The sequence below is a fragment of the Ranitomeya imitator genome, chromosome 1 (genome assembly GCF_032444005.1).
Source record: "Ranitomeya imitator isolate aRanImi1 chromosome 1, aRanImi1.pri, whole genome shotgun sequence".
Classification (NCBI taxonomy): domain Eukaryota; kingdom Metazoa; phylum Chordata; class Amphibia; order Anura; family Dendrobatidae; genus Ranitomeya; species Ranitomeya imitator.
The window spans coordinates 355,580,462-355,592,855 of record NC_091282.1 but is presented as its reverse complement, the minus strand read 5'-3'; the positions used below and the strand labels follow the sequence as shown (position 1 = coordinate 355,592,855).

The window sequence follows — 12,394 nt, the reverse complement described above, 5'->3', positions numbered from 1 at the left end:
TAAAATTTTGATCACGTTTCCGATCACGAATCCGAATGTGTCATATTCGTGCCGAATTTATGGCAATCTTTTTCCAAACAAATTCGCTCATCACTAAATATGAGAAAGATGTTGAGTCTCATTTAATAATGTAATTGCCCAACTTTGAACCAATTCAAGCCTTCCAATATCTTTTTTAGACTGTTGAGCCAAAAATGTTAATTTAGAGGGATAATACTTCGCTGGGATCATGGGTTTGTATTTCTCTTTTTATACATACATACACACATCAGTTTGCTTATTATCTCTACACTATAAGGCTATGTTAATATATCTATCCTATGCGGGATTTTTTTCCATTCTAAAAATAATCAATGTACGGGAGAAGGGACAGACTTGCTCCAAATAAATCAATGGGACCCCTCGACTTCTGTTTGACATAAGAATGTATTCTGTTTATCTGTTCCCACTGCCTGTTCTACACCAAAAAGACAAAAGAAACAAATATGCTGATATGCGAACATAGCTTAACATCTCTGAGTTTATTTTGCTTGTAATGTGACATTATCATGTTTATTATTTCTATGTGCATTTCACAGATAAACCTGAAGTGTCAAATGTGCAGCATCTCTGTTTTATTCTCAGTTGGACTCCCATCCACCCCAAAAAAAACTCCTATCTACCTTGTCTAACAGAACACTCCATCAGTTCTTTTCAGAGAGACAAAATAATTTATAATTTTATTTTTTGTTATCTTTTTTTATTCAATCTTATATGTTTTATTAGTGGATAGAGATCGATTTAGATTTAGGTAGGAACAAATACACTAGTAAATTTACGGTATAGCTACTCTGAAGAAACTTGTTTTTTGGGGTAAAAAATGTTTAATTGGGATGGGCAAGTTTAGGTTAGAATGAGATAGGATTAGTATTAAATTTACTGTATTGTGATGGCTCTGTCAGAACAAAAAAAGATTGTATTAGGAAAAAGGAAGATGAGTAGTGGTAGTACCCCTCCTATATGTTACTATTGTATACTTTGGTTGGGCAAGAAAGTTTTTGAGGGGATGAATAGACAGGTACAGAAAATACAATCACTACTTAAATACTGTACATTCTGCAAATTGTATATTCAGAGACGAAGAGGACTAGAACTCTAGTGACACCTTTCGGAAGTAGGAATCCTTAAAGTCAATGTCAACAATTTAATGAGCCTTGTCACATAACTTATGAAAAAGGCCAAAAACAAAATCTCAATATGCAGACACTGTTTCGTGGTACTGCCCCTCATCAGTATAAAGTGTGAGATCTGGTTTGGCTGTGTGAGATGTGTCTGACTGGGATCTAAGGGGTAACGTTTCCCCTTGCAGAAAGTGACATGCTAAGCATGATGAGATGAGGAGACTATAAGGCGTAATGCTCCACTAAGAAATATGCAAATTCTGAAATACAGTCTGAAAATAGCAAATAGTTGCGCACTGTAACAGGAGAATAGGTGTATTGCTAGTCTTTGGACTCATTCACATATGTCGCACACAGATTTTCTATCCCTTTTTGGATAGAACATGTACCCACTCTAATCTATGGTGCTATCCACTCACTGTTGAACTCATGGAGACATGTCCTTTTTTTTCCGGTATCATGGATGACAAAGGTCAATACAATTATTATTATTATATTGAGTTATTATGTATAACCCTGCTCACATGTAAAGTGCCATGGAATAAATGGCGCTATAATAATAAATAATAATATTAATAATAATAATAATAATAATACAAGTCTATGGGTCCTTGAAAATACATTGCATCTGTGTGCCATCTGTGTGCTGTACGTATTTAACAATACAAAGGACGGGAAAAGCTTTTTAATTTATTAATCCATCAGTAAAAAACACTAATGACACCGATGGTAAAAATGGGCACACTGATGGCACACTGATGCACAACATTGATGACACCATTTTTTCCCTGATGTGTGAATGAAGCCTTACTGTAACTGTCTGTGAGTATCAAAAACTAATACCTGTACTATAAAGCAATTGCTCAGCTATAGTCTTCAGCTGTAGACCTAATGATGACTAGTCAGTAATCCTAATTTTCTTATTTCTGTCCCTATCTAAAATCTATTCATTCATTTACAATATTTTATTGTTTTCCCAAGATAACGGTAAATGGAGCAATCAAATAAAATGTTGTTTCACATGAAATCACATTTCTATTAAATTATTGTGCCCTTTGCTATATTACAGGACTTAAAATATGGTTACATAGCAAAGAAAGATGGAAAACATAAAGCTCCTTTTAAACTCTTTTACGTCTTTTAAACGTTCCCATACATTTTATTAGAATCAAAGCCAAAGAATTGAAACCTGAAGCAAAATTACAACTCTAAACTTTAACTGTGAGCACATATAAACCATGTAAATACATCCTAACAAACCATTTTGATAGGCCTTTGGAATCAATGAAAGGAAACGTTCTAATTTTGTACTGTCACTCATCCTTATTTTTGCTTTTAAGTCATTTTTCGAATAATTGCTTTCTTGACATCCTGATTCTTCAAAGTGTATATTACTGGGTTGAGCATTGGAGTGACAATACTATATAAAACCGAGATCAGTTTGTCCTTGTTCATTGAGTAGGTGGAAACAGGTCTCACATAATTGAAAATTGCACTTCCATAATATAATACTACAACTGCTAGATGAGAAATGCAGGTTGAAAATGATTTGTGTCTTCCATGACTACTTTTAATTTTTAATAAGGTTACAATAATGTATACGTATGAGACAATAATACAGAGAAAAGGCGTCCATCCTATGAAAACGCCTATGGTGAGTAACAGGATCTCATTGACAGACGTGTCATCACACGATAAGATAAGAAGTGGTGGAATATCACAGAAATAATAACTGACCCTGTTGGAATGACAAAAGTGTAGCCGAAAAGTGAATGTAGTATGAACAACAGAATTAATAAAGCCACTAAACCATGAAATACCAGCTAAAGCAATACACACTTTTTTAGTCATAAACGTAGAATAACGAAGAGGATGACATATAGCGAGGAAACGGTCATAAGACATTACACCAAGCAAAACACACTCAGTGCCCACAAAGGCGACAAAGAAGTACAATTGAAATGCGCATGATAGAAAGGATAGAACTCTATGGTCAACAATGAGTGTCTCTAGCATTTTAGGCATCGTCGTTGATGTATAACAGATATCCAAAAAGGCTAAGTTTTCTAAGAAGAAATACATTGGCGTATTCAGATTCTTGTCTAGCTGTATGATCAAAATAATTGCCACATTTCCCATAAGAGTCAGCACATACATAAAAAGAAATGTTATAGACAAGAGAACTTTTATGTTGGAGTCATCTGTCAATCTCAGTATAAGGAAATCCATAAGCAAACTCTGATTTGCAGACATTGCCACGAAACCAAAATTTCTAGCAAAGTAAATCAATTTAGTTAAATGGCAACACTAAATTTGCATTATGTGTAAAAGATATGCTGACCAAACTCAACAATTTGCTTGAGATCTTTCAATCCTCGACTGAGAGCCCCATTTCTCTATTTTAACATTCGTTATCATTTGATTCTGTGAGAGAAGGGTTTGGAAGTGGTCTTTTCCACTTTTCCATTAAAGTATACATGTACCTTCAACATGTAGAAGGAACCGTATAGAAAACTCTCAAAATAGAAATATCTTCTTCATCCGTGCCTACATTTGAAAAGATACAATAAAATGAAGACTTGTGGTCTTCTTTCACACTGAAATTCTAGCTGCAGAAAAAGGAAACATTACAAGAATACATTGCTAGCTTATCAACAGACTGAGAACATAAAGCACATGGTTGTGAGTTGTATTATTGTTTTCACTCATATTTTGCTGTCCTCTTTTTAAGCAGTGAAGCTTGCATATGTGCCACCTAGAAGCATATTAGTGACCTTGAAGTACTGTATGAGTACAATAGTGGATAAGTTACCACGTAAAAGTAGGTTAAGCAGTATAAATCAATAAGTAAATTACTAACTTAATAATTTCATACTCAGTGATGCTCTCATGATCATTTTATCTATTACTATGCATTGTTTTCATCTATGCACCCACATATACAGTGGCATGTGAAAGTTTGGGCACTCCTAGTCAAAATTACTGTTATTGTGAACAGTTCAGCAAGTTGAAGATGAAATTATCTCTAAAAGGCCTAAAGTTAACCCCTTAATCCCATATGACGTACTATCCTGTGGAGGTGACCTAGGACTTAATTCCCAGTGACGGGATAGTACGTCATATGCGATCACTGACTATCACAGCTGACATCCGGCACTATGTGCCAGGATTGGTCACGGACCGCCCCTGGCACATTAACCCCCGGAACACTGTGATCAAACATGATCGCAGCCTTCCGGCGGTACAGGGAAGCATAACGCAGGGAGGGGGCTCCCTGCGTGCTTCCCTGAGACCCTCGGTACAAGTCAATGTGCTCACCTTGTCGAGCGTCTCCTCCCTGCAGGCCCCAGATCCAAAATGGCTGCAGGGCTACATCCAGGTCCTGAAGGGAGCTGGCTTAAAATGGCTGCAGTGCGGTGCTGTGCAGTGTGAGATCAGCGATCTGACCCTAAAACATGATGACTCCCCTGGGGCAATGTTATAAAGTTAAAAAAAAGAAATTCACATGTGTAAAAAAAAAAAAATCCTAAATAAAGAAAAAAAATATATTGTTCCCATAAATACATTTCTTTATCTAAATAATAAAAAAAATAAAAGTACACATATTTAGTATCACCGCGTCCGTAACGACCCCACCTATAAAACTGTCCCACTAGTTAACCCCTTCAATGAACGTGGTAAAAAAAAGCGAGGCAAAAAACAATGCTTTATTATCATACCGCCGAACAAAAAATGGAATAACATGCGATCAAAAAGACAGATATAAATAAACATGGTTCCACTGAAAACGTCATCTTGTCCCGCAAAAAACGAGCCGCCATACAGCATCTTCAGCGAAAAAATTAAAAGTTATAGTCCTCAGAATAAAGCGATGCAAAAATAATTATTTTTTCTATAAAGTAGTTTTTATCATATAAAAGCGCCAAAACATAAAAAAATAAATGAGGTATCGCTGTAATCGTTCTGACCCGAAGAATAAAACTGCTTTATCAATTTTACCAAACGCGGAACGGTATAAGCGCCCCCCAAAAGAGATTCATGAATAGCTGGTTTTTGTTCATTCTGCCTCACAAAAATCGGAATAAAAAGCGATCAAAAAATGTCACGTGCCGAAAATGTTAACAATAAAAACGTCAACACGTCCCGCAAAAAACAAGACCTCACATGACTCTGTGGACCAAAATATGGAAAAATTATAGCTCTCAAGACGCAAAAACTATTTTTTGCAATAAAGAGCCCTGCTATAAATAGTAAATCAACCCCCCCCCCTTCATCACCCCCTTAGTTAGGGAAAAATAATAAAATTAAAAAAATGTATTTATTTCCATTTTCCCATTAGCGTTAGGGCTAGGGCTAGGGTTAGAACTAGGGTTAGGATTAGGGCTAAGGTTAGGGTTAGGTTAGGGCTAGGGTTAGGGTTAGGGGAAGGGTTAAGGTTAGGGCTAGGGTTAGGGCTAGGGTTAGGGCTAGGGTTAGGGTTAGGGCTAGGGTTAGGGTTAGGGCTTGGGTTAGAGTTATGGCTAGGGTTAGGGCTAGAGTTAGGGTTAGGGCTAGGGTTAGGTTAGGGCTAGGGCTAAGGTTAGGGCTAGGGGAAGGGTTAAGGCTATGGTTAGGGCTAGGTTTAGGGCTAGGGTTAGGGTTAGGGCTAGGGTTAGGGTTAGGGCTAGAGTTAGGGCTAGGGTTGGGGCTAGGATTAGGGTTGGGGCAAGGATTAGGGTTTCCGTTAGAATTGGGGGTTTCCACTGTTTAGGCACATCAGGTACACTTCAACTGTGAGAGACAGAATCTAAAACTAAAAACCATAAAATCCCATTATATGATTACATAATTAATTTGCATTTTATATCCTGAAATAAGTATTTGATATAATAGAAAAAGAAAACTTAATATTTGGTACTGAAACCAGAGGTCAGATGTTTTGTGTAGTTCTTGACAAAGTTTGCACATACTGCAGCAGGGATTTTGGCCCACTCCTCCATACAGATCTTTTCAGGTATTTTAGATTTTGGGGCTGTTGCTGGGCAACACTGAGTTTCAGCTCCCTCCAACAATTTTCAAATGGGTTCAGGTCTGGAGACTGGCTAGGCCACTCCAGGACCTTGAAATGCTTCTTACAGAGCCACTCCTTAGTTACCCTGGCTTTGTGTTTCAGGTCATTGTCATGCTAGAAGACCCAGCCACGACCCATCTTCAATGCTCTTACTGAGGTAAAGAGGTTGCTAGCCATAATCTCCCTATGCAAGACTCTATCCATCCTCCTTTTAATGCAGTACAGTTGTCCTGAAAAGCACCCCCAAAATGTGGTTTCCCTCACCATGCTTCACATTTGGGATGGTGTTCTTGGGGTTGTCCTTCGTCTTCCAATGCGTGGAGTTGAAACCAAAAAGTTCTATTTTAGTGTCATCTGACCTCATAGCCTTCTCTCATGCCTCCTCTGGATCATCCAGAGGGTCATTGGTGAACTTAAAACAGGCCTGGACATGTGCTGGTGTGAGCAGGGGACCTTGCATGCCCTGCAGGATTTTAATCCATGACTGTGTAGTGTGCTACTAACAGAAATGTTAAAGACTGTGGTCTAGCCCTATTCAGGTAAATGACCAGGTCCTCCCGTGAAGTTCTGGACTGATTCCTGACCTTTCTCAGAATCATCCTTACCCCACGAGGCGAGATCAAGCATGGAGCCCCAAACAGAGAAAGATTGACAGTCATCTTTTTTCATCCATTTTCTAATAATTGTGTCAATAGTTGTTGCCTTCTCACCAAGCTTCTTGTTTATTCTCCTGTAGCCGATTCCAATCTTGTGTATGTCTACAATTTTGTCCCTGGTGTCCTTAGACAGCTCATTGGTTTTGGTCATGGTGGAGAGGTTGGAGTGTGGTTGATTGAAAGTGTGGACAACTGTCTTTTATACAGGTAATGAATTCAAACAGGTGCATTTAATATAGGTAATGGGGGCAGAGTAAGAGGTCTTCTTAAAGAAAATCTAACTGGTCAGATTTTTTGCTGGTTGGTAGGTGATCAAATACTTATTTCATGCAATAAGATGCAAATAAATAATGTAAAAATCATACAATGTGATTTTCTGTTTTTTATTTTTAGATTCTGTCTCTTACAGTTGAAGTGTACCTACGATTAAAACTACAGACCTCTCCATACCTTGTAGATCGGAAAGCTTGCAAAATCGACAGCGTATCAAATAATTATTTTGCCCACTGTATTTATAATACATGCCACTGTGTATAGTAGCTCAGTGATATATAGATATTTGATGAATTTTGAGACATTTTTAGACATTTAAAGGTTCAATTATCATGGTAAAACATACTGACCTATACAACTGTTCTTAGGCATGATAAATTGCATAATTTTCTACCATAAATCAAATGTAAACTGCTTACTAGCTCTGATCTGTTCTAAATATTTTTTTATAACAAAATTCTCTTTTTGGACATTAAGATATACCAGGTTTACACCACGTAAAGTGTAACCCAGGGGATGTTTGTGGTGCAATGTCATATGGCTCAGAACAGTGCACTGACTATTGCAACATCTGCATTAAGTAAAAAGTAAATAAAAAACACAACAATTTAATGAAGAAGTTAGGAACAAAGGAAAAAGAAGGAAGGAAAAAATTACATTGAAACTCAGACCTTTCTGATACATACTGTATGTATTAGGCAATAAATGTTCTTTTGAATATAATACTAGTTTCTTATGCATGATAAAGAACAAATCTTGCTATGAGCATAGCTGTTTATATGTAGTGTAGAAAAGAAAGAAAGAAAGAAAGAAAGAAAGAAAGAAAGAAAGAAAGAAAGAAAGAAAGAAAAGAAAGAAAAAAGAAAATAATTACTTTGAAAATCATACCTTTCTGCTGAATGTGTAAATGTAAGTGCTACAGGAAATATTGCATCTTCTCTCTAAGTTATTAATTCTAATAATGCTTTGGGCAATGGTGGTTTATATCTTCATATGATAATTGCATTATTATATATATACCAGTGCTGTGCACCAGGAGACATTATAAAAAATGCAATTTAATCATATAAGTTGTAAGTTAGGTTTTATTAGTCTCATGAGACCGAAGTTTTCAACTATTTTACAGTGATCACTGTTATATAACTATTTTCCACAATGGCAGCAGTGAAAGAACAAAATAAAAGAAACATTTTCCAAATTTTTGGTCACCTCTGATATAGTAATATATGGACATTTTTGTATTTTAAATCTAAGCTACAACCTGTGTAGTCTCGAAAGCTTGCAATTTGTTACCATCTTTTCAGTTAGCCATTAAAAGGTATCAACCACTGAGGACTCTCAATTCTAAATATTTTTCTATCTACTGGCTAACACAGTACCAAGATATATTTCTTTCCTGAAAAAAAAGAGAAATCTACGCAAATCAATTTTTTGTGTGACCAAAATTTGCCTTCAAAACAGCATCAAACTATAAATTACTCCAGGTAGGGGCAGCACAGTGGCTCATTGGTTAGCACTGTTGCTTTACATCAGTGGGGCCCTGGGTTCAAATCCTACCAAGGACAATATCTTCATTGTATGTTCTCTCCATGTTTCCTATGGGTACTCCAATTTCCTTCCACACTCCAAAGACATCCTGATAGGGAATCTAGATTGTGAGCTCCATTGGGGACAGTGATAATGATGTCTGTAAAGTGCTGTGAATTATAATGGTGCTATATAAGTGAGTAAAATATACACTATTGTCCACTTTTTACTTTTTGTACTATGCGATTTTTTTGTAGATTGTAAGGCTCACTCCTCTTGTTTAAATCATAGAATAATGTGCTGCTCAGTAACTTCTAGTCTCAAGTGAGTGTAACAGCATGTCCAGATTATAGGTGATTTCCTGCACTCGGGCATACAGTTACATCTGGCATTTTGCATGGGCATAGGAATTGCCGGCTATTATGCAAAGCCAGGCTTCTGTTGCAAGTGATGAGATTGGATATAGTGCCAATCTCAGCACTTAAACCACTCATAGGACGCTATCCCGGCTGATAGTGACATGTGAGGAACCTAAGAAAGCGAGTAGATTTACTTCCCAGCAAAGGGGAGGCTGACAGTTGTTATGGCAACAGCCTGACAATGGACTTCCTCTCTGTCATATTCCTCAGTACAATCAGATCTCGCCTGGGTTGGATACTGATTGGTTAACTAGAGATAATGCACTGTAATACAAAAGTGCTAAAAAAAAGAATGGAATGTCCAGGTTCACCGAATTCGTAAAAAAGCGTTTTCTTTATTCACAAACTTTAAACATGGAGGATACAGACTTCAGCACAACCATATCGGTAAGAATCTCAATGCGTTTCTGGAGACTAGGCTCCCTTAATCATGACCTTGGTTTTATGTTCCTTCTTACGCTTTTTTACGGACTCGGTGAAGCTGGACATTCCTTTCTTTTTTTTGGACTTTGTACGCCTGGACACAGCGGGTCCGTGCTCCCGAGGTTTGGTTGTTGAATCACGGGTGAGCTGGTTTATGTTCCTTCTTACAAAATACAAAAGTGCTACAGTGTATTATTACTGCGATCAAAGGATTGTCAGTCAAAGCCTCATTATGGAACCAGCAACTACTATAAAATTAAGAAAAAGTATATAAAGATGTATACGTATTATGAAAAAGTTTAAAATTAAAATAAAAAATCATAAAATCACAATTTTATCAATCAGCAAAAAAAAAGCAACCCCCTGCAAAAATGCCACATATTTGGCATTGCAACATTCGTAACTTCCCATATTATAAAAATGTATCAAGTTTCATCCCCATATGGTGAATGCCATATAAAAAATATGTAAAAAATCATACAGTAATTGCCATTTTTTATTTAACTTGGCTAAAAAAAAACTGGAAAAAAATTATAAGCAAATAATGTATTCCAAAATAGTACAAATAAAAACTAAAGCTCTCAAAATATTGAGGACCAAAAAAAAGTGTTTTTTTTTTTTTTTAAAAAGTCATATTTCTTGGGAAAAGTAGTAAAGCAAAAAAAGGAAATATACATTTTCCACCTGCAAAACAAAATTAACATTTCAATTATACTGCTCTGCACTCTATAAAAACTTAAATATAGAAACAATTTCAGATTTAATGTTTTTTGTTCATACTTACTACAATCCTCCTTGACTCCCTCATAATCAAAAAGTAGTATGTATGTAAAAGTGGTGACCCTAAAAGCTAGTATCAAAAGGTAAGGGGAGTTCAGTGAGGAAACTTGTATAAAATTAAAACATAGCTTTTATTTTAGCCATATAAAAATGCTCCATAAAGAACTTCATGGCAATACAGCCACAAGAGGGGTCTTTGACCTACACGTTTCAACGGAGAGTCTTAATCATGGTCCTAGAGTTTAGTCTGAAAAAAACTTTATGGGTGTCAGAATACAGTGAACAATCGTGACAGATTGCACCTGAAATGTCGCTTTTTAGACTTGCGGAGATGGAAGCTTTTCGCAACCTGATGGCGGCAGCCATCCCTTGGTACTCAGTTTCCAGCCACCACTATTTCTCCTGGTGTGCCTTCCCCGCATTACTCAAGCATGTATCCCACAACATTAGCAGTGCCCTCAACAATGCAATTACTGGGAAAGTCCACCTAGCCACGAACAAGTGGACAAGTGCTTGTGGGCAGGGACGGTAAATCTCGGTGACGGCACACTGGGTTAACATAGTGGAAGCTGGGACCAAGTCAGACCTTAGGATAGAACATGTCCTCCCGATGCCGAGGATTGCGGGCCATCACTGCTTCAGCCAAGCGGCAGCAGGCTGTGCTGAAGCTTATATGCTTAGGTGACAAACAGTACAATGCTGACAGCATTGAAAGAGCAGGCAGATCTGTGGCTGACACTGCTGAACCTACAGCCAGGCATGGTCATTTGTGACAATGACGGGAACCTAGTTGTGGCTCTGAGCTGAGGCGTGCTCACACACGTACCATGCCTGGCCAATGTGCTTAACCTCGTGGCTCAGCGGTGTGTCAAAACCTACCTGGAGCTGCCGGATCTGCTTGTAAAAGTATGCCGCCTGTGTGCCCATTTTAGAAAGTCAGCTACAGCTTCCGCTGCCCTTGCTGTGCTTCAGCAGCATTTGCAGCTTCCGGCTCACCGACTGGTGTGTGATGTCACCACACGTTGGAACTACACTGCAGATGTTGGAAAGGTTTTGTGAGCAGAAGAGGGCAGTTGTTGACAACCAGCATCAACAAGGCCATCGGTATTCAGTTCATACTCCACACATAAGACCTTAAGAGTGGACATGGATGTCAGACATATGTACCATCCTCCAAAACTTTGAGGACTCCACCAAGATGGTCATCATCCCACTTCTCTGTGTTCTGAAATGCTCTCTGCTCACAATCAAAGAGGATGCTTTGCAGGCAGAGCACGATGAGATGGAGCAAGGAACCATACAGGGTGATTACACACAGCCCAGCCTCATCTCATCCCAACGTGTACTGGGTGACATTGAGAAAGAGGAGGAGGAAGAACAGGAGCTAGTTTCATGCGCTATAGACAGTACTACCTGCACAACTGTCATACCATCTGTTCAGTGTGGATGGCCTGAGGTCAGGGAGGAGGAGGAAAACATGGTCAGTCATCCTCTTGGTGAGGACACGGAAGTCTTGCCTGTTAGCAGTCTAGCATGCATGGCTGAGTTTATGTTATACTGTGTGCTGCCTAGGAGAAGTGAGCTTCCAAGAGTGAACCCTCTGGGTCGCGCCACCGAAGCTCCTCCGGGTGAACAAACCAGGTGAGACCGACCCTTATACAGGGATCATTAGGGGTAAGCTCAGGGGAGTTGAATAACGTGACAGCTGGTACCAAGAGGGGCGGCTCATAGAGAAGCAGTGGAACAAAACAGATAGGAGTTGGTGGGCCAAGGAAGCCAACTAGGTACAGGGAATACAGGAGGGTGAACCAAAGGCACCAGGTTATGGGACTGGGTGAGGGACAGGAGCCACTGAGCAGGGACAAGGAGGTGAGGAACCACAAAGACAGGACAAGACCAGGGAGTCCAAAGGCAGAGAGGAACAAGGACGGCCGGGGAGAACAACAGAGAAAGGGATAACCAGAAATAGTGGGAAATTTCCCACAGAAATGGCCAAAACTAAAGTATGCTGAAACATACAATGATCAGGCACCGCCATTAGGGGAGGGTGGCCTGATATAGCCAGTGGCAGCATCTGATAGGAACAGCAGTTGTTCTGGGTCACAT

General features: G+C 38.6%; 1 protein-coding gene across 1 annotated transcript; it reads right to left on the bottom strand.

Moving 5' to 3' along the window:
* Window positions 1-2,422: 2,422 nt before the first annotated feature.
* Window positions 2,423-3,389, bottom strand: LOC138657781 (olfactory receptor 5V1-like). The gene has a single exon (XM_069745442.1). It carries the CDS (start codon window positions 3,387-3,389, stop codon window positions 2,496-2,498), a length of 894 nt encoding a protein of 297 aa, XP_069601543.1. The 3' UTR covers window positions 2,423-2,495.
* Between the last annotated feature and the right edge of the window lie 9,005 nt (window positions 3,390-12,394).

What these genes read in the sequence shown, in the direction of transcription:
- LOC138657781 (XM_069745442.1), bottom strand. Translation starts at nt 3,389, where the DNA reads ATGGATTTCCTTATACTGAGATTGACAGATGACTCCAACATAAAAGTT.